The 27,411-nt window shown below is 43.5% G+C and overlaps 1 protein-coding gene across 1 annotated transcript in view; it reads left to right on the plus strand.

The window, feature by feature from the left end:
• Positions 1-26,928, plus strand: part of pot1 (protection of telomeres 1 homolog) — a 49,979-nt gene extending 23,051 nt beyond the window's left edge. Inside the window, 15 exon segments of the mRNA XM_046352448.1 lie at positions 252-378; positions 6,763-6,893; positions 8,585-8,878; positions 9,708-9,863; positions 21,801-21,985; positions 22,096-22,175; positions 22,317-22,343; positions 23,224-23,297; positions 23,299-23,381; positions 23,830-24,035; positions 24,303-24,438; positions 24,558-24,640; positions 25,638-25,732; positions 25,884-25,989; positions 26,539-26,928. Of these exon segments, the coding sequence (XP_046208404.1) occupies positions 252-378; positions 6,763-6,893; positions 8,585-8,878; positions 9,708-9,863; positions 21,801-21,985; positions 22,096-22,175; positions 22,317-22,343; positions 23,224-23,297; positions 23,299-23,381; positions 23,830-24,035; positions 24,303-24,438; positions 24,558-24,640; positions 25,638-25,732; positions 25,884-25,989; positions 26,539-26,684 (1,929 nt within the window). The 3' untranslated portion in view covers positions 26,685-26,928.
• Positions 26,929-27,411: the final 483 nt, after the last annotated feature.

Genomic DNA, 27,411 nt, shown 5'->3' on the forward strand with positions numbered 1-27,411 from the left:
AATGTTTTGCAGGATCTTTATGGTATTGAATGCATATAAAATAGCTGGCCTTTGGCCCTTCCACTTAAATCACTCTTACTGATCCCAAAACAGCTTTACTCTGTCCAGTCGATCAATTTAGAGACTGATTATATCCAGTCTCTACAACTGACTGTTGTTCTCTCTGAAGTCATTTACAAATAGACATTCTCTCTTTACTTATTAAATTGTTGTCCGATCCTGAATGGTAATGCAGTAGTGTTTGTCTTCAGGTCACTAAGGCAGTGAAGGTGGTTAAGTACACCTACGTCCCACTGAGCGACCTGAAGCCTGGGGTGGTGGTGAATGTCTATGCTGTGGTCACCTTCTTTAAGCAGCCATTCCGGACTAAGGGGACAGGTAGGTCAACCTGCCCTGCAAATGCACTAACATGGTATAGACACATATGGTGATATTCCACCAGCCCCATGTTGTGCTCAGTTCAAGGTGTTGGCTCTGTGCTAAGATACTCTACAGGCAGAAATGGACACACTTCCTACTCAGCAAAACACTTTGAAGTCCATATTCAACCAACAGGCTGGTTGCTATGACTACTGGACCCCCTGACTTGCTGCTGCGAGATAATAAGGGGTTTGTTGGTGTGTCTAGGTGGTGTCATCCAGGGTAGGTTGGGTGGTGGTTACTGTACTGTGATCTCATTAAACAAGCATTTGTAGAGGCATAGGGTTTGGTGGGCGGGTGAGGTGAGGTGGAGGCTGTCAATGGGAAAAAGAGGACCTCTCTCTGCACACTCTCTAAACACCTAACATCACAGGGTACATATGAGTCCTTGCGGTGTTGCTTAGCCCTTCGACTCGTGACCTTTGACTTGGAAGTGATGCGACTGCCTTTTTAACTGGTCTGCCCTTGCCGGGAGTCAGGCAGTGTGGCGAGGTTTGTTCACACAGAGGGAAGAAAAAACTTTGCTGTAGAAAGCGCAGAAGGGCACGCAGAGTGGTTGTCCGAGGTAAGGGAACCTCGCTCTTTTGCTGTTATACGAACATACTCTGTCCTATCCTGACCTCATAGCCCCTATTCTCTGACTCCTATCTTGTTCTCCTCTCTTCCTCTTCTCCTCTTTTCTTCTCCTTCTCTCCCCCTCTCATATCCACCTAATATTCTTCATCTCTAGCTTCTCCAACTCTTTTATCACCAATGGTTTTATTATGGTTGTCCAATAATCTTCAGAACAGAACAACCACTCAACATTTACAGTGTCTGCTCTTTATTGCTACTATTCCAAACCAATTACTTTTTGTACAATACAAGCACATTGTAAAAAATACAAGGTAAATTACAGCACCCTGTATTAAACCACAGTCACTGTGAGTCCTCGTGCGGTTAATCTCTGCCTTAACACACCCTAAGCATTGATCGAGCATTAGATCTTGTCATGCAAGCTGACATAAAGTGGTGAAAAATCAATCCTCATCCCACTCAACCAACCCTGTAGATATCTGACTTGATTTTGATGTACTGTACAATGTGCTGGGCCATCTCGTCCAATTGAATCAGTGGCCCAGAATGGAGAAGCTGGTTCTTTATTGTGTCTGGAGGGAAAACTGCATGTTAGATCCATTTTGAATGCAAATGCCTGTGATGCAAATGGCAAAAAAAGCAATTATAAACAGGGTGGTTCGAGCCCTGAATGCTGACTGGCTGACAGCCGTGGTATACAGTGGCTTGTTGCGAAAGTATTCACCCCCCCCCATGGCATTTTTCATATTTTTGTGTCCTTACAATATGGAATTATAATAGATTTTTGGGGGGGGTTGTATCATTTGATTTAAATAACAGACTTACCACTTTAAAGATGCAAAATATGTTTTATTGTAAAACAAACAAGAAATAAGACACAAAAAACAGAATTTGAGCATGCATAACTATTCACCCCCCCACCGAAAAGTCAATACTTTGTAGAGCCACCTTTTGAAGCAATTACAGCTGCAAGTCTCTTGGGGTATGTCTCTATAAACTTGGCACATCTATCCACTGGGATTTCTGCCCATTCTTCAAGGCAAAATTGCTACAACTCCTTCAAGTTGGATGAGTTCCGCTGGTGTACAGCAATCTTTAAGTCATACCACAGATTCTCTGTTGGATTGAGGTCTGGGCTTTGACTAGGCCATTCCAAGACATTTAAAAGTTTCCCCTTAAACCACTCGAGTGTTGCTTTAGTAGTATGCTTAGGGTCATTGTCCTGCTGGAAGGTGAACCTCCGACCCAGTCTCAAATCTCTTGAAGAGTGAAACAGGTTTCCCTCAAGAATTTCTCTGTATTTAGTGCCATCCATCATTCCTTCAATGCTGACCAGTTTCCCAGTCCCTGCCAATGGACAAACACCCCCACAGGATGATGCTGCCACCACCATGCTTCACTGGTCTCCGGGTGTTCTCCGGGTGATAAGAGGTGTTGGGTTTGCGCCAGACATGGTATTTTCCTTGATGGCAACATTTTAGTCTAATCTGACCAGAGTACCTTCTTCCATATGTTTGGGGATTCTCCCACATGCCTTTTGGCGAACACCAAATGTGTTTGCTTATTTTTTCCTTTAAGCAATGGCTTTCTTCTGGCCACTCTTCCGAGTGTACGGCGTAAAGTGGTCCTATGGACAGATACTCCAATCTCTGCTGTGGAGCTTTTCAGCTCCTTCAAGGCTATCTTTGTTCTCTTTGTTGCCTCTGATTAATGTCCTCCTTGCCTGGTCCATGAGTTTTGGTGGGAGGCCCTCTCTTGGCAGGTTTATTGTGGTGCCATATTCTTTCCATTTTTTAATAATGGATTTAATGGTGCTCTGTGTGATGTTCAAAGTTTCTGATATTTTTTTTATAACCCAACCCTGATCTGAACTTCTCCACAACTTTGTCCCTGACCTGTTTGGAGAGCTCCTTGGTCTTCATAGTGCAGCTTGATTGGTGGTGCTCCTTGCTTAGTGGTGTTGCAGACTCTCAGAACAGGGCCTTTCAGCACAGGTGTATATACAGTGCCTTGCGAAAGTATTCGGCCCCCTTGAAATTTGCGACCTTTTGCCACATTTCAGGCTTCAAACATAAAGATATAAAACTGTATTTTTTTGTGAAGAATCAACAACAAGTGGGACACAATCATGAAGTGGAACGACATTTATTGGATATTTCAAACTTTTTTAACAACTGAAAAATTGGGCGTGCAAAATTATTCAGCCCCTTTACTTTCAGTGCAGCAAACTCTCTCCAGAAGTTCAGTGAGGATCTCTGAATGATCCAATGTTGACCTAAATGACTAATGATGATAAATACAATCCACCTGTGTGTAATCAAGTCTCCGTATAAATGCACCTGCACTGTGATAGTCTCAGAGGTCCGTTAAAAGCGCAGAGAGCATCATGAAGAACAAGGAACACACCAGGCAGGTCCGAGATACTGTTGTGAAGAAGTTTAAAGCCGGATTTGGATACAAAAAGATTTCCCAAGCTTTAAACATCCCAAGGAGCGCTGTGCAAGCGATAATATGGAAATGGAAGGAGTATCAGACCACTGCAAATCTACCAAGACCTGGCCGTCCCTCTAAACTTTCAGCTCATACAAGGAGAAGACTGATCAGAGATGCAGCCAAGAGGCCCATGATCACTCTGGATGAACTGCTGAGATCTACAGCTGAGGTGGGAGACTCTGTCCATAGGACAGCAATCAGTCGTATATCGCACAAATCTGGCCTTTATGGAAGAGTGGCAAGAAGAAAGCCATTTCTTAAAGATATCCATAAAAAGTGTTGTTTAAAGTTTGCCACAAGCAACCTGGGAGACACACCAAACATGTGGAAGAAGGTGCTCTGGTCAGATGAAACCAAAATTGAACTTTTTGGCAACAATGCATCATCATATCCAATAAATGTCGTTCCACTTCATGATTGTGTCCCACTTGTTGTTGATTCTTCACAAAAAAATATAGTTTTATATCTTTATGTTTGAAGCCTGAAATGTGGCAAAAAGTCGCAAAGTTCAAGGGGGCCGAATACTTTCGCAAGGCACTGTATACTGAGATCATGTGACAGATCATATGACACTTATATTAGACACATGTGGACTTAAAAAAAAACAAATAATGTGACTTCTGAAGGCAATTGCTTGCACCAGATCTTAGGGACTGCGCCAGATCTTAGGGACTAGGGACTTCATAGCAAAGGGGGTGATACATATTCACGCACCACTTCTGCTTGTTTTTTTATTTTTAGAATTTTTGAAACAAGCAATATTTTTCAGTTCACTTCACCAATTTGGACTATTTTGTGTATGTCCATTAGATTAAATAAAAATAAAAATAAATGTAAATTACAGGTTGCAATGAAACAAAATAGGAAAAACGCCAAGGGGGTGAATACTTTTGCATGGCACTGTACCACAAGTATGACAAACATGTATTTTTACTACTCTAATTAAATTGGTAACCAGTTTATAATAGCAATAAGGCACCTCGGGGGTTTGTGGTATATGGTCAATATACCATGGCTAAGGGCTCCGCGTTGCGTCGTGCATAAGAACAGCCCTTATTGTCCATATACCACACCCCCTCGGGCCTTTATAGCTTAAGTATAGTTAACTGATCTTAAGGTGGTAAAATGGGGCCTGAGCAAAGCATGTGTTAATGCTTTGAAAAGCTGTAATCTGTGTGTGATCCAACTTGTAACATTTACCATTTTAATGTGGAAGTACCTTACAAAATTATTATTCTTGTGTGGTCAGGGCTTTGCTCTGCTTATTTTCACAAGGCGTTTACATGGCAAGTACAACAGACTTGATATGCTTCGAGGAGCACAACGTTTACGAGCCAAGCCATTTATGCCTTGTTTTTGACCTGAGGGGACAGTCGGTTAGTAGTAATCTCTGAACCCCTCTTGTCTCGGGAAGTACCGTAGTGAAAGAAAGAGCTCAATATTGAATGACAGTAATATGTCCATGCCTTTCCAATTCACATTTTCTTGTGCGTCTCACAAAGCTTGCAAACAGTGTACCTTGGGGTCCTTTTTGTTTGTGGGAGCCTCATACAAAGAGTTCCCCCTTAAGCCAAACTGGATTGAGTAATGAATGAATAAATAAATTATGTACAGCATTAACTGACCGTGTATTGTCATGCTACTGAATCCTAGTGGCAGCAGAAGGGAGATATTAAGAGAATCCATCAGTTGAGACACTGGTGGGGTGGCAGATGGATGAGCCCCTTACCTAGCCTGGTTGACGCCACGCACTTGACTACACAGCGAAGAGAACACAGAGTTAGGTGTTAGCCAGATGACCCCTTACCACCCCTCAGCCTAGGAATCTAATGTTATTATATACAGTTTATTAGGTACACCCATCTAGTACCGGGTCGGACCCCCCTTTGCCGCCAGAAAAGCCTGAATTCTTTGGGGCATGGATTCTACAAGTCAGACATGTTCCAGATGGATATTGGTCCATGCTGACGCAATGGCATCACGCAGTTGCTGCAGATTGGACAGCGATGCACCACCGCCACCAGCCTGTACCGTTGACACCAGGCATGATGGGCTCATACTGCTTACGCCAAATCCTGACTGCCATCAGTATGACGCAAGAGGAACCGTGATTCGTCAGACAAGTGATGTTTTTACACTCCTCAATTGTCCAGTGTTGGTGATCGGGTGCCCACTGGAGCCGCTTCTTGTTTTTTGCTGATAGGATTGGAACCCTCTGGTAGTCTGCTACAGCAACCCATCCATGACAAGGGCCAACGAGATGTGCTTTCCGAGATGCCGTTCTGAACACCACTGTTGGTGTACTGCTGTTATTTGTCAGTTTGTGGCCCGCCTGTTAGCTTGCACGATTCTTAACATTCTCCTTTCGACCTCTCATCAACGAGCTGTTTCCGCCCACAGGACTGCCGCTGACTGGATATTTTTTGTTTGTCGTACCATTCTTGTTAAACCCTAGACACTGTCGTGTGTGAAAAGCCCAGAAGGGTGGCCGTTTCTGAGATACTGGATCCGGCGCGCCTGGCACCAACGATCATACCACGCTCAAAGTCGCTTAGGTCACTCGTTTTACCTATTCTAACGTTCAATCGAACTAACTGAATGCCTCGATTCCTGTCTGCCTGCTTTATATATCAAGTCACAGCCACGTGACTCACTGTCTGTAGGAGCGATCCATTTTCGCGAACTGGGGTGTGTCCCTAATAAAACCATCCGGTGAGTGTATTTCTTACATTGTGTACTGTTGTGTGCTGCTTTGCAGTAAACCGCATTCCAGTTCTACAATCAAATTGTCTTTGTGGGCGGACCTCTATTGCAGCATTCAATGGCCCTTGTACCCACAGACTAATTTAATTGAGCCAAATCACTTCCAATAGAGCAGTGTGTCTGTGTTCTAATCCTCGAGTACCCCCAAAAGTACACATTTTTGTAGACCCAAGTAAACACACTTGATTCAAGTAGTCAGGGGTTTGATGACTAGTTTAATCAGGTGTGCTTGTATGGGCTCTAAAATACATGTGTACCGTTGAGGGTATTCAAGGACCAGAGTTGAGAAACACTGCATTAGAAGGGCTTTTGTTGGGAGCATAAGAAGGTTGAGAACCTTGCCTTTTGAAAGCTGCAGTCAAAGTTTGTTTAAAGCAAGCAATCATTTTGGGCTGTCTCAAATCACACTGCAGTGAGATGTGTATACTAGGGCCCGTCTCAGTATTCAGTAGACCATAGGCCACATCTGGAATCTGATCTGACAGTGGTCCCGATTTCTATCCCCCATAGATTACTGCTCCACACTGAAGATTACAGACCAATCAAATAAAAAAGTGGGCTGTACCATCTTTTGTGACAAGCTCGAGGAACACCCTAAAATCTTCAAAATGGGAGACATCATACGCCTCCACAGAGTCAAGGTAAATGTGTGATCAGCAGGTAGCCTATCAGTTGAGAGCTTTGGGCCAGCAACCGGAAGGTCCCTAGATTGAATCCCTGAGCTGACTAGGTGAACAATTTGTCAATGTACCCTTGAACAAGGCACTTAACCCTAATTGCTCCTGTAAGTTGCTCTGGATAAGACCGTCTGCTAAATGACTAAAATGTAAATGAGTGATGCTGAGAATCAGATTTATCACTTTTTAAAATGTATGCCAAACAAGAACCAATGATTGCAAAGTTAAACAAACCATAAGGATGACGTTGTTGTTGTACTTTTACCCCTTTTTTGTGATATCCAATTGGCAGTTACAGTCTTGTCCCATCGCTGCAACTCCCCTACAGACTCGGGAGAGGCGAAGGTTGAGAGCCATGCGTCATCTGAAACATGACCCTGCCAAGCCACACTGCTTGCTTAATCCGGAAGATATCCACACCAATGTGTCGGGAGAAAACACCAGCCCATCTGGCGACTAGAGTCAGCTTGTAGGCGCCCGGCCCGCCACAAGGAGTTGCTAGAGCATGATGGGACCAGGAAATCCCGTCCGGGCAAGCCCTCCCCTAACCCGGAAGAGGCCAGCTGTTACACAGCCTGGGATCGAACCCAGGTCTGTAGTGACCTGCGATGCAGTGCCTTACACCATGCCCAAACCGGACGCGCGCAGATTGATTTTGTCCCCCCACACCAAACGAGATCACGACATGCAGGTTGAAATATCAAAACAAACTCTGAACCAATTATATTATTTTGGGGACAGGTCGAAAAGCAGTAAACATTCATGGTAATTTAGCTAGCTAGATTGCTGTTGCTAGCAAATTTGCCCTGGGATATAAACGTTGAGTTGTTATTTTACCTGAAATGCACAAGGTCCTATACTCCAACAATTAATCCACACATAAAACGGTCAACCGAATCGTTTCTAGTCATTTCTCCTCCTTCCAGGCTTTTTCTTTTTTGGACTTTATATGGCGATTGGCATCTAACTTTTTCTAATAAGGTGTATCACCACAACTGCCCGACCGACCTCGGTTCATCTTTCAATCACCCACGTGGGTATAACCAATGAGGAGATGGCACGTGGATATATGCTTTGATAAACCAATGAGGAGATGGGAGAGGCAGGACTTGCAAGGCGTTCAGTGTCACAAATAGAACTGACTTTTATTCTATTTTAGAGCATGGCAACGCAGACGCTTGTTGGTGCACGCGAGCGAGCAAGCAGTGTGGGTATGTGTAAATTGTGTGGTCTGAATGTTAGACCCCTGCGCCACTCGGGAGGCCACAAGGACAACTTTAACTGAACAGTTTACAAAAACACATTTACTTGAAGAGCAGTGCAGATGCAACGTTTTGTAACAGAATAACGGTTTGTGCAGTTGGTGCCGTCATTCTGTTACCAAACTTTGCATCTGTAAAATTTTCTGTGGAAATTATGAAAGGTCATCCTTGTCCGTAGAGTTGGATGTTTTGTTTAACTTTGCAATCATTGGTTTTTATTTGACATTATTTTAAAGTGAGAAATCTTAGTCTCAGCTACACTCTTACTGTGGACTTGTCCAAGATTGATTCTGACCTTATTGTAATTTGAAATGAACTGATATTTAGAATGTGAGCCTTGCTGAAATGTTTGAGATTATCCAGTCACAAAGCTCAAATCTCTTTCTCTCTCAGACCCAGCTTTTTAATGGAGCCATTAGCCTTTTGACCAGCCATGGTTTCTCTGTGGTCACCTTTGATGGAATGGTAGGCAGTCCCGTGGTCCCTCGTACCTCCAGCGAGTCCTTCAAATTTGGGGAGGAAGACTGCCAGGTCGTGGAGGCCCTGCGCACATGGGCGGCCAACCAGTCTCTGGTTCCTGCCCAGCCCTGTGTACCCCTGTCGGCAGTACAGCCCAAGACTTACTTTGACCTGACCTGCCAATTGCTGGCTAAAGCCCCTGTGGACAGCAGCTGCACCCTGTTGAAGGTAAGAACCATGAAGAACCTTTTTCCACTTCTTTAGCGACTGTATTGAATCCGGTATCTAGGAAACTCTGGAAATCCAGTGGAAAATGTGATATTTTGGGCGTCGGATTGCTACCTTGGTGTACAGTGAATAAAAGGTTTGACATTTAGCAAAAGCATAATGATGAGAAAAACGTTTTCTGATTTAGGCTAATGTATGTCTTTGAGCATCCCTCTTAACAGTTTGTGGCAAAGGCGGGGAAGACGTTTTCTTTTTTCTTTTCTACTTATATCTGCGAGCACTTCATCTCCCTGCTTATACAGTTTGAAATATATATGAGGACGTAAAAAGACATGGGCTTAGTGCAATGATGCAGTTGTGAGTGTTGACACTTTATGCCAAAGAACATACTCATTATGAGGTAGGGACCGTGTCAACCCTCAGGGAATTTGTTCTCATTGGGATGCCACTCCACTCAGTTTAATAATAGTCATGTATGTTTACATAAGATCCTTATTGTGGGTAATGACGCAGTGATAAACCACAGAATTGGAGGCTCATGACCCTCCTGTGTTGGGATGGCAACATGACATTAGATTACTAGTGCCTGGGGGGCCCATCTTGTGATTCCCTCCTTTTTATTTGTTCTCACTTTGTAGCGCATTCTTTCCATTCTTTCATTTTTTACACTTAGACATTTTGTATGGCAGTTGACAACTTGAGTCGTTGACTTGTTTTGTACTTGTTTTGTTCTGTTGTCTTCCTCTTCAGTTTTTGGCTCTCCGTCTTGTTCACTCTTTCTCTCTCCCTCTGTGTAAGTTAAAAATGATCAACCTTTTTCTTTCTCCAGGTTTGGGACGGATCAAAGTGCCCTCACCCCCTGCTGGATGTATTTGTGGAGCCCAACACTCTTGAAGGAAGTCTCGCGTTGTCCAAGGACATGGCAAACCTCACAGCCAACGTCTTGGTCTACGACAACCATGTAGAGGTCGCCCGGCAGTTTAAGGTGAGAGGTCACAGACTGTTGCTCAGCAATGTGGGACGGAAAACCACATCAGGTACTTTGTGCTCATCGTCAATCCAATGGTTTGTCTTTGAAATACAGGCCTACCAGTCCGTGACGGTAGGCTACATGGCTGTGTGATTACACAGAGATCAGGAGGGAAGGTAAAAAAATAAGAATTAGTGCCCTGTCACTACATCAACACCTGAAGGTTTTGCCACGGGCTGTTTCTGCTGTGTCGTGCCCTAATTCAACGATGCAGTTTCTCTCTCTTTTTCTCGCTCTCTCTCGCTCTCTCTCTCTCTCTCTCTCGCTCGTCTTCTAATAGTTCACTGTGTTCTCCTTCAAAACACAAACTCTTGAGTTCTTTGCTTTTTGCAGCGCCTCAGGCAAATCTGTTTTACTTTCTTCCCCCTCATTTCCCCTGCTGACAATAATAACGATGAATATTTAAAATGCTACAATATGCATTGCTTTCTCACACGTTCCATTTCTTACTCTCTCCTTCTCCACCCTTCCTGAATGTATAATTCTGTCTTTCTGCTTGACAGAAGCAGCAAAGCTTTGATCCTCTGCCTTAGCGATCATCCTTATCAGTGGAGATAGGCGCTATTAGCATATGGTTGCGTGATTGCATAATTTGTTAACCCACTCCGACAAGATTCCTCTTGTCACCAGGGTGGCCTGTCCACACCCACTCAACATCTCATCTGTAGGACTCATTGGGGTCATCTGTAGGACTCATTGGGGTCATCTCCATCAACAACCCCTAGCCTAGACCAATGCTTTGAGTAATATGTTGTGTTATGTGTAGTCAATCCTCTCTTGATTGAGAAGAAGCAGTTTCACATTGTGCTATTTTATTAAGGATGATAAGACAAAACCTTTCTGTCACAAAGGAAAACAATACTCTGCTTTTACCAAACTGTGCAAACTACCCATTTTGCCAAACTCTGTAGAATACAGATCGACGTACATTATGTATGTACAGTATCACAAGCTTAAAAGTCAATGATAACTCCCATCTAACATGAATTTGTATCATGGAGTTTGACATACATTTGATTTTGGACCACTCATGACTTCTGTCCACTGGCCTAACTGTCCTTCATCATGGATAAACATTACTGTGTGACAGCAGAGAGATGACCTATGCAACACACACAAGAATTTAGCTGCACCTGCTAAAACATCTGCTAAACTCTGTATGCAACCAATAAACATTCATTTGATACACACATGCACAAACAAATCCTATGTTGATACATGACTAAAAAGTTCCACAATTTTGAGAATTTCAGTGTTTTGTTTGTAACTGGGAGAAAAAAAGGTCAAAACAAAAATGTTATCCTCCTTTTTTTTAATACTGTAAGACTATTGATTTTGTCTTCACACATTCTCCAGTTATTTCAGACTTCCTCTGATTAGGTGGAATACAGTACTTAATATCATAAACGAAAGAGGATTTATTTGACAGGAGTCATTTAATGCTTATCAATCAATTCACCCTCCTAAATAAAGGGTTTTCAGGGCAGATGAGTGTGAAAATAGAAATGTTTCCCCATTTATCAATCTCCTCTGGCGAATCGTCAGTAATAGTGGGTGAAATTGGCAGAGCCGGCTTTTGAGAAGACGGCTAGTTAGAGAAGAAAGGAGGTTATTAGTATAACGGAAAATGAGAGAGTGGGGGAATTGGGAGGGGAGGAGAAGGAGAAGTGCCCAATCGATCCGCCTCCGTCATGGTTTCCCTGTGGTCACCCTCACAGCATGGTGTCTCTGAGACACACACACACACACTCGCCACTGCTAAAACAGCAGGGTGCTTTCAGTTGCTGTCTGGATACCACATTCTGTTCTCCACACACTCAAACAGATATATGACTACACAGTGAGACATCATGGGGCCTGTAGCTTTCAATGGCGCTGTTAACACACACTCTTATTAACCCCTACGCATTCATCATAGAGCACACGACTGATACGCCATCACTCTACTTCTTATGCATTGTAGACCATATACACAGGGGTATCTGGTTTCATATACGTGTCACCCACTTTTCAACATGTACAGTACATTGAGTTATGCATGCAGGGGACTGGCAGATCTTTTGTGCTTTGTCTGAAGTGCAGGACAGATTGGATGCCCAGCTTCATTAATTCGCTGGTAAGGGTCCAATGACATTGACCACAAAGTCATGATACTGTGGGATCATGCAAATCTAGCTGTATCTTTCTACATCTTTAGACCAGAAGGGGACCATGCCGTGTCAAACCCGAAAATGACGTGGTATTATCCGGCATGGTCTGTTCCACTCTCTCTCATCTCTCCTTTTCTCTCTTACTGCACTTGTCTCATCCCTTTGCATCGGTTTCCTCTTTTCTAACATTCCCTTTGTCCCTTTCCATCTATCCCTCTGTCATTTCTTAAGTTTTCTCCCGAATCTCCCTTCATTTATCTTTATCAAGGCTGTATCACAACCGTCCGTGATTGGGAATCCCATAGGGCTGCGCACAACTCGCCCAGCGTCGTCTGGGTTTGGCCGATTTAGGCAGTCATTGTAAATAAGAATTTGTTCCTAACTGACTTGCCAAGTTAAAAAAAAAAAAATCAATGTTTGTCATCTCAGGTCCCTTTCTCTCTTTCTCAGCACAAACTCTCACACAGATGCTAATGCTTAGCTCTGGATCTCCCGATTTCCCTTTCTGCTGAAACCGCAAATGTCTTGGTACAATTCCTCCACATGCAAAACCTAGATATACAGTTGAAGTCGGAGGTTTACATACACTTAGGTTGAAGTCATTAAAACTCGTTTTTCAACCACTCCACACATTTCTTGTTAACAATCTATAGTTTTGGCAAGTAGGACATCTACTTTGTGCATGACACAAAGCCATTTTTCCAACAATTGTTTACAGACAGATAATTTCACTTATAATTCACTGTATCACAATTCCAGTGGTTCAGAAGTTTACATGCACTAAGTTGACTGTGCCTTTAAACAGCTTGGAATATTCCAGAAAATTATGGCATGGCTTTAGAACAGACATGGGCAAACTACGGCCCGCGGGCCACATACGGCCCGTTAGGCTTTTTAATCCGGCCCGCCGAACTTGTCCAAATTATAGTAAAAACCTCCTTTTTTCCCCTTTCCCTGCAATGCCCACGTTTCCCCAATAGATGGCGCACTCAAAACACATTGACCGTTGTTGGAGTGGCGCGTATTTCTCTTTATTTCACTTTAATTTTCACTTCGTTTCACGTCACCATTAAGCCCTTCTGTGAAAATGAGCGGACCAAAGAGAAGGAAAGTGGACAGCGAATGCCGAGTGTTTAATAAGGAGTGGACAACAAAATACTTCTTCACTGAAGTCCGATCAACGGCTGTATGTCTGATATGCCAAGAAGCTGTTGCGGTTTTCAAAGAGTACAATATCAGCCGTCACTTTGCCACGAAGCATGCAAACTATGCTAGCAAGCAGTCAACACAAGAACGGGCGGCTACTGCTCAGAGGTTGGCAGCTAATTTACAGAGTCAACAGAACTTTTTTCACCGACAAACTGCAATTCAAGAGTCAAGTACCAAGGCAAGTTATTTGCTGGCATTCAAATTAGCAAAGGCTAGCAAGCCTGTTCCCACTGAAATGGTGAGTTTTTCTGCTGTGTTATGAAAAAATGCATATGGAAAGTTTGGAAGTGCGTCTTTTAATTAAGAGCAATGCGCATTTACGCACAGCAGCGGTACAGTAGCTTAATTAACACGCCGCACATCGCTCTTAATTTAAAATTTAAATTTTCAGCTGCAGGTAGGATATTTAATACAGCCTATGTCTGTGTGCTTGGCAACGATACACGTGTACTGTTTGCGCGTGAAGGCGAGGGCGTCCGTGGCGAGTTTGTAGAGCGCGCGGTCAGGACAATCCATCCATGATTTTGCGGAGTTTAACACAAGTAGATATTATTGAGCTTGAGTATTTCGTTGTGTAATAATATGTTTTGAATGTTGAAAGTGATTCCATTTTTCAATAAATGTTGATTTCTTTAACTTTGCACCTTCGATTGAAACTTATTAAAAACAGACGCAATCTTGATAAATAACAGTGCGTATGTTATTTTAATCTATTTACATTTCCTCCTCCCAGTATCTGCGAAATAGTATGTAAATGCCATATCTTGCATATTCCTTGAGACAAATTTATTAACTGATAAGGGCTATTTTTCACATTTGAAAGACTGTAGTGTTGTAGTGTTCTTACTGTGCTATGAGGTTTGCACACACTACATTTAATGCTTTAGTATATCCGGCCCAAACACTCCCTCCAAATGCTCCTGGCCCGGCCCCTCTGTCAAATTTTAGAACCCATTGTGGCCCGCGAGTCAAAAAGTTTGCCCACCTCTGCTTTAGAAGCTTCTGATAGGCTAATTGACATCATTTGAGTCATTTGGAGGTGTACCTGTGGATGTATTTCAAGGCCTACCTTCAAACTCAGTGCCTCTTTGCTTGACATCATGGGAAAATCAGAAGAAATCAGCCAAGACCTCAGAAAAAAAACATTGTAGACCTCCACAAGTCTGGTTCATCATTTGGAGTCATTTCTAAATTCCTGAAGGTACCACATTCATCTGTACAAAAAATAGTATGCACGTATAAAAACCATGGGACCACGCAGCCGTCATACCGCTCAGCAAGGAAACGCGTTCTGTCTCCTAGAGATCAACTTACTTTGGTGCGAAAAGTGCAAATCAATCCCAGAACAACAGAAAGGGACCTTGTGAAGATGCTGGAGGAAACGGGTACAAAAGTATCTATATCCACAATAAAACAAGTCCTATATCGACAACCTGAAAGGACGCTCAGCAAGGAAGAAGCCACTGCTCCAAAACCGCCATAAAAATGCCAGACTTCAGTTTGCAACTGCACATGGGGACAAAGATTGTACTTTTTGGAGAAAAGTCCTCTGGTCTGATGAAACCAAAATAAAACTGTTTGGCCATAATGACCATCGTTATGTTTGGAGGAAAAAGGGGGAAGCACGGGTGGCGGCATCACAATGAACCTTCCAGGTACAACCCCAAATCCGTAAACACAGGCACCCTCATAGATATCATCCTGACCATCTTGCCCTCCAAATACACCTCTGTTGTCTTCAACCAAAATCTCAGCGATCACTGCCTCATTGCCTGCATCCGTAATGAGTCTGCGCTCAAACAACCATCCCCTATCAGTGTCAAATGCTCCCTAAAAGAGTTCAGCGAGCAGGCCTTTCTAATCAACCTGGCCCGGGTATCCTGGAAGGATATTGACCTCATTCCATCAGTAGAGGATGCCTGGTTATTCTTTAAAAGTGCCTTCCTCACCATCTTAAATAAGCATGACCCATTCAAAAAAATTAGAACCAGGAACAGATATAGCCCTTGGTTCACTCCAGACCTGAATGCCCTTGACCCTTGATATAGCCCTTGACCAGCTCTGGCATCGAATAGCCCCTGTGATATGCAACGTTTCAGGTTAGTTAGGAACCAATATACACAGGCAGTTAAGAAAGTTAAGGCTAGCTTTTTCAAACAGAAATTTGCATCCTGTAGCATAAACTCAAAACAATTCTGGGACACTAAAGTCCATGGAGAATAAGAACACCTCCTTCCAACTGCACTGGGGCTAGGAAACACTGTCACCACTAATAAATCCACTATAATTGAGAATTTCAATAAGCATTTTTCTACGGCAGGCCATGCTTTCCACCTGGCTACCCCTACCCCGGTCAACAGCCCTTTACCCCCACAGCAACTCGCCCAAGCCTCCCCCATTTCTCCTTCACCCAAATCCAGATAGCTGATGTTCTGAAAGAGCTGCAAAATCTGGACCCCTAGAAATCAGCCAGGCTAGACAATCTGGACCCTCTCTTTCTAAAATGATCTGCCAAAATTTTTGCAACCCTTATTACTAGCCTATTCAACCTCTTTCATATCGTCTGAGATTCCCAAAGATTGGAAAGCTGCCGCAGTCATCCCTCTCGTCAAAAGGGGTGACAATCTAGACCCAAACTGCTACAGACCTATATCTATCCTACCCTGTCTTTCTAAGGTCTTCGAAAGCCAAGTTAACCTTCTCCGCTATGCAATCTCATTTCAGGCTGGTCATGGGTGCACCTCAGCCACGCTCAAGGTCCTAAACGATATCATAACCGCCATCGATAAGAGACAATACTGTGCAGCCGTATTTATCGACCTAGCCAAGGCTTTCGACTCTGTCAATCACCACATTCTTATTGGCAGACTTGATAGCCTTGGTTTCTCAAATGACTGCCTCGCCTGGTTCACCAACTACTTCTCCGACCGAGTTCAGTGTGTCAAATCGGAGGGCCTGTTGTCTGGACCTCTGGCAGTCTCAATAGGGGTGCCACAGGGTTCTACTTGCTCTTAAATGCAAGTCAAACGAAATGCATGCTCTTCAACCGATCGCATCACTACTCTGGATCGTTCTGACTTAGAATATGTGGACAACTACAATACCTAGGTGTCTGGTTAGATGGTAAACTCTCCTTCCAGACTCACATTAAGCATCTCCAATCCAAAATTAAATCTGGAATCGGCTTCCTATTTCGCAAAAAAGCATCCTTCACTCATGCTGCCAAACACCCTCTTAAAACTGACCATCCTACCGATCCTCGACTTTGGCGATGTCATTTACAAAATAGACTGCATCCAGTTTGTTAAGTTGGAGGCTATCACAGTGCCATCCGTTTCGTTACCAAAGCCTCATATTGCCCACCACTGCGACCTGTACGCTCTCGTTGGCTGGCCCTCGCTTCGTACTCGTCGCGTAACCCACTGTCTCCAAGTCATCTACAAGTCTTTGCTAGGTAAAGCCCCACCTTATCTCAGCTCACTGGTCACCATTGCAGCACCCACCCATAGCAAGCACTCCAGCAGGTATATTTCATTGGCTTTGGGGATGACCAGTGAAATATACCTGCTGGAGTGCTTGCTATGGGTGGGTGCTGCAATGGTGACCAGTGAGCTGAGATAAGGTGGGGCTTTACCTAGCAAAGACTTGTAGATGACTTGGAGACAGTGGGTTTGGCGACGAGTACGAATCATCCCCAAACCCAATTTCTCCTTTGGCCGCCTTTCCTTCCACTTCTCTGCTGCCAATGACTGGAACGAACTTCAAAAATCATTGAAGCTGGAGTCTCATATCTCCCTCACTAACTTTAAGCACCAGCTGTCAGAGCAGCTCACAGATCACTGTCCCTGTACTTAGCCCATCTGTCAATAGCCCATCCAACTACCTCATCCCCATACTGTATTTATTTATTTATCTTGCTCCTTTGCACCCCAGTATCTCTACTTGCACATTCATCTTTTGCACATCTATCACTCCAGTGTATAATTGCTATATTGTAATTACTTCACCGCCATGGCCTATTTATTGCCTTACCTCCCTTATCTTACCTCATTAGCACACACTGTATATAGACTTTTTCTACTGTATGACTGTATGTTTGTTTATTCTATGTCGTTGTTTGTGTGGCACTGCTTTGCTTTTTTATTGTCCAGGTCGTAGTTGTAAATGACAACTTGTTCTCAACTAGCCTAACTGGTTAAATAAAGGTGAAATAAAAATTTATCAAATAAAAATGTTGTGGGGCTGCTTTGCTGCAGGAGGGACTGGTGCACTTCGCAAAATAGATGGCCTCATGAGGAAGGAAAATTATTTGGATATATTGAAGCAACATCTCAAGACATCAGTCAGGAAGTTAAAGCTTGGTCGCAAATGGATCTTCCAAATGGACAATGACCCCAAGCATATTTCCAAAGTTATGGCAAAATGGCTTAAGGACAAGTCAAGATATCGGAGTGGCCATCACAAACCCCCGACCTCAATCCTATAGAAAATTTGTGGGCAGAACTGAAAAAGTGTGTGCGAACAAGGAGGCCTACAAAACTGACTCCGTTATACCAGCTCTGTCTGGAGGAATGGGCCAAAATTCACCCAACTTATTGTGGGAAGCTTGTGGAAGGCCACCTGAAACGTTTGACCCAAGTTAAACAATTGAAAGTTAATGCTACCAAATACTAATTAATTGTATGTAAACTTCTGACCCACTGGGAATTTGATGAATGACATTAAAGTGAAATAAATCATTCTCTACTATTATTTTGACATTTCACATTCTTAAAATAAAGTGGTTATCCTAACTGACCAAAGACTGAATGTTTACTGAATGGTGGTCCTTCTGTAGCTCAGTTGGTAGAGCATGGCGCTTGTAACGCCAGGGTAGTGGGTTCGATCCCCGGGACCATCCATACGTAGAATGTATGCACACATGACTGTAAGTCGCTTTGGATAAAAGCGTCTGCTAAATGGCATATATTATTATTATTTATTATTTGTTTACTATGATTAAATGGGTTAAGGGGGAAAAAAGTGCATGTAAACTCCCGACATCAACTATTTGTGTGTGTGTATTATTATTATTATACCTTTATTTAACTAGGCAAGTCAGTTAAGAACATTCTTATTTTCAATGACGGCCTAGGAACAGTGGGTTAACTGCCTGTTCAGGGGCAGAACGACAGATTTGTACTTTGTCAGCTCGGGGATTTGAACTTGCAACCGTTCGTTTACTAGTCCAACACTCTAACCACTAGGCTGCCGCCCCAAAATGTATAGATACTTTTGGATTCAACTTATTCTAAATAAACTGGAAAGGTGTTGTTTATGTCCATTTGCTTTTAGTAAGAAAATAGGCAGAGTAGAGTCCCTTAATAGCTAGTGACCTTCCATGTGAACATATAGACACTTAGAGGACAATCTATGGTGATTATTTACAGCTGACCCTGCACTTACTGGATGCAGTTCCCCCTCCCTCACACCCCCTTGCCCTTGCTTCCTGTTTGTTGAACACAGTGTATGATGGTGAAAATGAGATTAACGCTGTGGTTGAAAGTCTCCTCGTAAAGTACAGAAGTGTCAGACGCCATTTCTCCTCATGCTTTAAAAAGCAATTGCGCATGGCGAGAGCATTCTGAGAAAGAATAGCGTTCACACTTCTGCTTCATTACTCCGCTCGCTCCCTTTGCCTGTGAAAACATGATCTGCCATGCTCGCCTTCTGTGAGAAGGCATTTTTAACCCAATGCCATTTTTAGAGTTATTTTAAGGGGGGAAAAATGACAAATTGGGAGCGCTGCTTTGCATAGGTCTGTGTTCGTATAAATAGCCCCATTTGTAAGTGAACCCTGGTGTCTGGACCAAGAGAGGTCGCGGTGTCATTGAAGCACCTGGATTCCAGATTCCTATCATTGCTGTTTTGAATAAGGGTCCTTATTAATCATTGTGGGGATGAGGGGGTTTGAGTCTTATTGACATCATTAGAATTGCAATGTAAAGAGTAGAACTCAAAACTGGACCTAGTTCCATTGGTCTGCTCCCAGAATGCAACTCTCCTAGTAGTTGTATCCTTTCTTGACTCAGGTTGTCTCAAGTTGAGGATTTCAGTCCCATTCTCACACCGGTGTTTTCCCTCACCCTGGGTTTCTGAGATTGCATTAAAGCGTGTCAGTTACTTGACTGGGTGCGTGGACAACTTTTAACATGTGGCCTGCTCTACAGTGGGAATAAACTGCCGCCTCTATGTAAATGTCCCACCACTTTAGCTTTCATAGACTGTGCATGTTGACCAGAGAGATGACTTTCTGTCTGCGGATAGTTAGGCCCATCCCCCATACTGTACCACTGTGGCCTCTTGGCTAGCCACACATCTTGTCATCTGTTATTCATGAAGTGCGAGATAAATACAAGAGCGAGACAGGGCACCTGTGCTGTCTGAACACACTTGCATGGCTAGCCAACACCACAAGATGGTGTTATGCTGCTGAGCTAAAGCCTAGGCATTAGTTCAGGGAGTCTACACAAGTCTTCAGGTCTCACACAAGGTTACTTGTCAGATGACATTACTATGGCAGGTCTTGTTAAAAAAAGAAGTTGTTTCAATGCAATGAGTTTCCTCATTTGTTTTAATCTTGTATCTTAGGGAACACTTTGTCTGACTTTGTTTACCTTCGAGAAAAGTGTTAACAAAATGGCTGCCAAGAGCCCCAAACATTGTACTTTTAATCGAGGTGCTTAATCTCAATGAGCGACACTTATTGTGCTACTCCCCTTCCCCTCTCCTGTGAGTTTTCCCACAACCCCTGAATCCTGTAACTGAGTAATGTCGGCTTTCTTTCTAGCTTCTGGTTCTAGTTTCCCTCTATTATAAAAAGACTGGTGTGAAATTGGGTTGTTTTTTTTCTCTGCCAGGCGACTAAAGTTTGGTCTGGTTTATTGAGCCCGACTCGTTAAGAAACTGTAAAGCCGAAAGCAATCTTCTGAATTTGGAGAATCATTTACTGAGCAATCATTGCGTCACTCGGAGAATGAGACAATGTTAGTCGGTGGGATCATGACGTTTGGTCACACAGACGCACTTGAACATGTATTTTTGGGCGATGACTGTTAAAGCGGATAGAAAACGTCACCTTAATGCGTCAACGAAATATATCAGGAACCAGAGCTGTCACTGGCAGAAAGAGAGCCCCCATCGCTTGGCTCAGTATGTGTTCTCATTATAACCACACCTGGCTACTTTGGGCAGAGGATGGTAGATGTAATAGCTGTAGCAAGGCAGGAACAGCTTTGGGGTTAGCAGCAGGACTGGGCTTGGCTGGCTTTGAACCAGAAACATGCAGCATCACCCCGTTTTGCTGAAGACTCACTGTCCTCCTGTGTTCTCTCACCAGTCTCTGAGCATTAATCATTTACTCTGTGGCTCTAACACCTGTTTCTATCTTTGGCATTTAAACACAAACAAAATTGTGGCCAACTCACAGAACTCTCAAATACTAAACATTGGACACCCCAATGTTGTTGATCTTTTCATTTTTTTAATGTCTTCAAATGTGCTGCAATTTTGGTGCCTCCCCCCCAGCACCATTATCAACCCCCTGTGCTCCAGTCAGCCCTGACTGATAGAATCTTCAGAACTGAGTGTTGCTCCAGAAAGGAAGGTTTTGGGAGACCATCAGGCAAACCTTGCTTGCCTCTCTGTCTGCACATAAGGGAATGTCTTTGGGCTGTAGATGTTGCAGTTGAGGAAAAAGAATGAATTGGACAATTTTCTTCTGCTGTTAGCTTTTTTCACCCTGTGGAGGATACTTCTAAGAATAGTATCTCAAAATACCATAAAAGTTATTTGGAATGCCTGCTTTGTGAAGTCGCTTTACAAAACAACTAAACAAGAACATGTTAAGGAAATGTATGCCGTCTTTTAAACATGGCCAGTGTTACTAGATAGGTTCACGGTACTAGCCCATGTTGTGGCCGGAAGCTGAACAAAGCCCCTGATGAGCAGTAGAGATAAACGGTGCTCCCCTATTACTCTACTACCCTGTACTCATGTGCTCTCACTGATAGAGCATGAGAGGTGAAGTCAGGTTCCTGTCACCCTGAAGCTGGTTGTGACCATAAAGCTCATCTGTTAGTTGATTTAGCTGATGTGTGTACCCTTGATGAGATATACTTGTTAAAAATACTTAAACCTGATTTGTCTCGTATCACGGGAAAGGTTTAGATTTAGTACCATACCGCCCTCTTCTGGCTGCAAGTGTCAAATTAAACTGATGCATCCTGCTACTTGTTATTCAGCAACAGTGAAATGATTCAATGACCACTATGGGGAGCAGTATGTCTGGTGCTGATTTCCATCTGATGCAAAGGCTGCAACTACATTAAAAAAAATACAATCTGCATTGATACATTGGATGACTCAAATCCAAGGATCGTGAAACAGTAACTCGCCTCATCAATTTCCAATATGCAGGTGCTATTTTAGTTGAGAGGGGTTGGAGTGATGCATACGTTTCTAACATGTCTTTGACCCCTCCTTCTCCTTCTAGCCCGGGTCATACCTTCGGATATACAACCTACACGCAGTTCCTGGGGCTAGTCGGTTGCCAAGCAATGACTCTGTCCAGTCTGATCAGATGGGACACCTGGGTTTCCACCTGCATGGGGGCACCTCATACGGCAGGGGGTTACGTGTGCTGCCTGAAGACAGCCCAGATATACTGGACCTCAAAAAGTAAGAGGGGGCTGTCTGCCAATTTGTGTTGTCACCTCATAAGGCCTAAATGATAGGACACTTTCACTTGAAGTGCCAATCTTTTAAAGTTTATTTTCTCATTGTTTCAGGATCTTGGAGACATTCTCCGAGTCTGACATAAATGACTCGTCCATGTTTGAAGTCTGGAGTACACCACCAGAGTCTTTTGGTATGTTGACATTTTTCACTTTGATGCTTATATGAACAATATCTTGTTTTCCTGTTAATATTCCTTACAGCCATAATGGCTTGGAAGGCTGTGGTTTGGAGGAAACTTATGGCACCACATAAGTTTCTGCTATCATTTTAGGTACTGCTCCAGATGAAATTGCTACAGGTATGAAATGAGAAGTATGGCGCTATTTTGTTACACTTGTGGGCAAATTATAAGCTTATATAGTTGTAAAATATTAGGATGTGAGCAGAAAAATAAATGTTTGAATCACATCTCAAGAAACAAAACCACTTCCCAGTCTAGGTGTAATCCACACCCTCAGCCAGTACAAAAACACTTCCCAGTCTAGGTGTAATCCACACCCTCAGCCAGTACAAAATCACTTCCCAGTCTAGGTGTAATCCACACCCTCAGCCAGTACAATGGAATCTGGGATCCTCCACTACTAATGTACATCCACATCTGTGATAGAAGTCTATGTCTTTGATTTGTTGCAGTCCTGTCTGACACTAGCTAGCAGATTGTGACGTGTTAATGTGCTGCTCCATTTGCCGTTACAGGATAGATACGGCGTGTAGCACCGATAATTTTTGGCCAACCTTAACGATATTATCTTCGTTCTCGATTCGGCCAAATATTTATCTCCGAAAATGTCTGTGTCCAGTTGTAAGTGGTTCGTTTGAATTTAGAAAATGCTCTGTTATTAAAATAAATAATTAGTTTTGCTCCATGATGGGATCCAACACAGTGAGAGAAGGTTTGGAATAAAGATGGTGGCGTACACATTGTTGGATTACTTCATAGAGCAAAACATGAATTTGTTTTATTTTCTACATTCAAACGAACCAGCTGCGACTGGACATGGGCATTTTACAAGATGCATGTTAGAGTGAATCGAGAACTAAGATAGTATCGTTAAGGCTGTTGGAAAATTCTCTGCTACGCCAAACAGTACCTATCCCATAACGGCTAATGGAGAATCACATCAGCCCGTTACAATCTGCTAGCTACTCTGACACTTGTTGTATGTGTATTGGTGTAGAGAGGACGTGTGACCACACTGTGGAACAGGTGAGTCTGGCTGAAGTGAAGAGCAGAAGCCCCCCCTCAGGTGTTCCACGTTCAGGTTCAGCTCAAGTCTTACCAGCCTCAGAGACTCTACCAGTCCCTGAAACTCTTCTGTCACAAGTGTAAAACCATGTGAGTTACTGCTATACACTGACAACCAAACACAAACACGCAAGACACAACATCTACTTGATTGTATTAGCTACATAGCTCCAATTGTGAGGTCATAGGTTATCCATGCTTCTTCATATACATACTCGCACATGTCTCTCTCAATCCATTGGGGACCCCAGGGTGTGCACAATTATCTAGTCCAGCACTAACACACCTGATCAACTAATCACCAAGCCTTTGATTAGTTGAAACAGGTGTGTGCACTCTCTGGGTGTCAATCAGATATTGTCCTGGCTATCTGGGATCCTTGTGACATCCTTACTCCATTTGAAGTTAATGTTTAAACATTTTTAAATGTTAAGGACAAGGTTAGGGTTTAGGGTAGGGATGTCCAGGGATTCCAGACGGCACTAATCAGTCAGGAATAGATTGAGAAACGATTGAGAAACTGCCCTGTACCTTTCAGACGGGACGTCCCTGATGATGTCACAGTGGGGGGCTTGTTCTCAGAAGCCCAGAAGGACGTTGGACCATGTAATAATGGTTACTGGACTCTGGTTCTGCCTCTCCCGAGAGAGCCTCCTTCTGAATCCCCCACCCGGACCCTGACCCTTCTGATGTCCAGTCAGCTAATGGGAAAGGGCAAGGCAAAGGAGCTGATCTTCCTTATGGGTGCGAACCACACAACTGCCTTGTTACTATGGAGACACAGTGTTATCTGCATCTCTCTTCCTCTCATGGCCACAACCGTACAGACTTGAAACCTAGTAAAGAAACGCTATATAAATGCAATCTATTTCTACTGAGAAACAGTGATGTGTGTCTCTTTTAGTGATGCATTTCACATTTACCTTCTAAAAGCTATGCTATGACAGTTTGATTCTACGTTTTACACCAAAGGCTAAACTGTTATCCATTATTTTGTCTGCTTTCCCGTAGGAGCTACCTTGGAGGAGACGTGTCGGATAGCATCCGCTTACAGTAACATTGTCCCAGTGACATCACCACAAGGAACCATGACCCCGCTGGATCTCTCGGCTCCCTTCCTCTTCCGGGGCACGAAAAGATACTATGGGTCTGTACCTATCTTGAAAGTGACTGTCTTAGACACATCTGACACAGGCCACATTTTGTCCATCAGTGTACTTGAATACACTCAAATGTGAAGTGGGTTTTTATGCCTTTGTTTTTCAGATGCAAACAGTGCTCCCAACTAAAAGTGGGAGAATCATTGGGAGAAGGAGTAGAGGTTTGGGATGAGAAAAGTGTGGCAGACGGTATGGTGATCTCTTTCTCACTGTGCACACCTTTTAGGTGGTGGCGATTTAATGTGGATCTGACCCCATCGTCATTTCTCCCTATTCACCTCTTGATCACATTAACCTCTTACCTGGGTCGTGTTCACAGGCAAAACCTCAGCAAAACATTTTGCAGTGGTAGGAAGATGTTATTAGACCAGTTAGACCATTATTTTCCATGCAATAAAAGTACAAGTTTAAGGACTTGAGTGACTTGAACACTTGTGACCTGGTCTTTGCGGAACATGAGCTACAATACACAGAGACAGGTCTCTCACGGTGACCTTTGTGACCTGGGTTTATGTTCTTGATGTTTTTTTAAAAATGTAACTGCCTCGTGGATATTCTGACTCGGCTGGGTTTTCCATTTCACTGCTCTGTTGTGTCTGTAACGTCTCGGTTTGTTAATACTATGGTCACAGCATTCGTTTTGATCATGTTAGGACTACCTTCATCCCTCTCTTTTCTTTTAAATGTACTGGCTATTATTGATCTTCTCTCTGCACCATGCCCTCAGCTAGGGGAGGCTGGTGGGAGGAGCTCTAGGAGAAAGGGCTCATTGTAATTGCTGGAATGGAATGAATAGAACAGAGTCAAACATGGTTTCCGTATGTTTGTTGTGTTTGATACCATTCCATTTATTCCATTCGTCTTTACAGTGAGTTCTCCTATAGCTCCTCCCACCAGCCTCTTCTAGTTGGACTGTATTGTCTTCTCTCTCCCTCTTGTTACTCGGCTCCTCCCCCTTTCCTGAACCCTCAGTTGTTTTGATCTTATGTCTCCTCTCCACCGGCACTTTTAATGTTACGTCTGCTGTGTTTCTTTACTCCACCAATCCTCAGTTGTATGTTATGGCTTCCCTCCTTAGGTTGTAAAGTTACGCCTAGCGTCCGCTCCTGCCTCTGCTCAGGTCTCTCTCTTAAATCATGTAGTTTTAATGTTATGGCTCTCCTCTCGGCTCTCTTCCCTCGCCCAGCTCTCGGGGTGCAGCTGCTGCAGTATGGCCTACTGATGAAGCTTGAGCTGCAGGATGGCACCGGCTTCCTGGAGGCCCTGCTCTGGAGAGATGCAGTACGTGAGGGCATCCATATGAAGAGACAAGACACACACAACACGTTGAAATATTTTTCAACTTGGTGCCCATAGGTCTGCATGGGTATTTGGGCTCTATGTGTGTTGTATTCTTGTTGTCTAACTGGTAATGCCATTAACCCTATGGCAGGAATCCTTCTTCCACGTGTCAGCTGAGGACGCAGCAGCTGACCAGGAGGCACAAGACCGGGTCCAGGAAACCATGGACAGACTCTGCCCACCAGGGAGTAGTACGGGTAATTATATATTATAATAATAATAATATGACATTTAGCCGACGCTTTTATCCCACCGACTTAGTCATGCATGCATACTTTTTACATATGGGTAGTCTGGGAATTGAACCCACTACCCTGGCATTGAAAGCGCCATGCTCTACCAACTGAGCTACAGTGACTTATTGGACAATGCTTCCAGCACTGTCCACGGATGTATCACTATCACATAAATAGACCTGTGAAGTGAGAATGTTTTTGTCAATATTTCAAGGGCAGAGATTTTAACCCCACATCAACAGTGGGCTCTAATGAAGCATTGACAAACAGCGCGTAGAGGTTTCCCATTAGTGAGCAATGAGGCTGGATGAGCTTCCAGGCAGATGGCCCCTCAGAGCGTGAATGCACTGCAGCAATTGAGCAAGTAACTGGACAGCAATTAGTTTTCACATGTCCTCCTGAGCAGACTAGGCTAAAATATGTATTTAAGGATGTCAATTTGGTGTGTGTGCGTGCATGTTTGTGTGGTGTATTCATGTCTGTCTGTGCCCTTTCCCTTCCTGTGCCCAGCGGAGAGGCCCTGGATGGACCTGTGTCTCAGTGCCTACACAGTGGAGGAGAACGGCCAGAGACGGGCCTGCTACCAGATCTGCCACACTGGTACCAGAGGCACTAACCCACATACACACCCTCACGCCTCGCCTAGAGACAAATAGCACTCAACCAACCAAAATATAATCTATATGCCAAATAGTTATTTGTGAATATTGGTATACAGTTGTGTACCTCCAAATTAATAAAACAAATTATATTGGCTGAAATGTATCTGGCTTTGAGTGTCTCTGACCATTCCCTTTGTCATATTTCCTCCTTTGTACCAACATTTTATGTTTTATACTTTATTGAGTGTATGTGTAAACTCTGTTTTCCCCTTCTTAGAAATAAATTATGTGAAAATGATTTGTATTGTCAATTTGAATTTAACCATGGCATTTTCATTGTCTACATCCCTCAAACTCAATTCCACTGCATTAGAGTTCCCCTCTAATCGGGGACTGGTTTAGACCTGAGACCAGGTGTGTGTGCAATTCATTATCTGGTAGAACAGAAAACCAGCAGGCTCCGGGCCTCATAGGGTAAGAGTTGAATAATCTACATCAGCTATTCCCCAACTGGGGGTACACGCAATACAGTCGGGGCTGCGCCAAATAAAATGTGATTCACATTTTCAAACAGTCCATTTAGATTTTCCAACGGGGCTATACATTTTGGTGACTAACGTAGCTGCTTCTCATTCCGTTTGCTCGAAAATTGATAAATGTTTTTTTTTAAAGTAAGGCCTGCGTCCATAGAGACACATACCAGCTCTACTGTTAATACTGCTACTACCAGCAGTACTACACCTACACCTGTCGATGGCACAAGTTGTTCTGCTTCCACGAG

This window comes from Oncorhynchus gorbuscha, linkage group LG06, assembly GCF_021184085.1.
Source record: "Oncorhynchus gorbuscha isolate QuinsamMale2020 ecotype Even-year linkage group LG06, OgorEven_v1.0, whole genome shotgun sequence".
Classification (NCBI taxonomy): domain Eukaryota; kingdom Metazoa; phylum Chordata; class Actinopteri; order Salmoniformes; family Salmonidae; genus Oncorhynchus; species Oncorhynchus gorbuscha.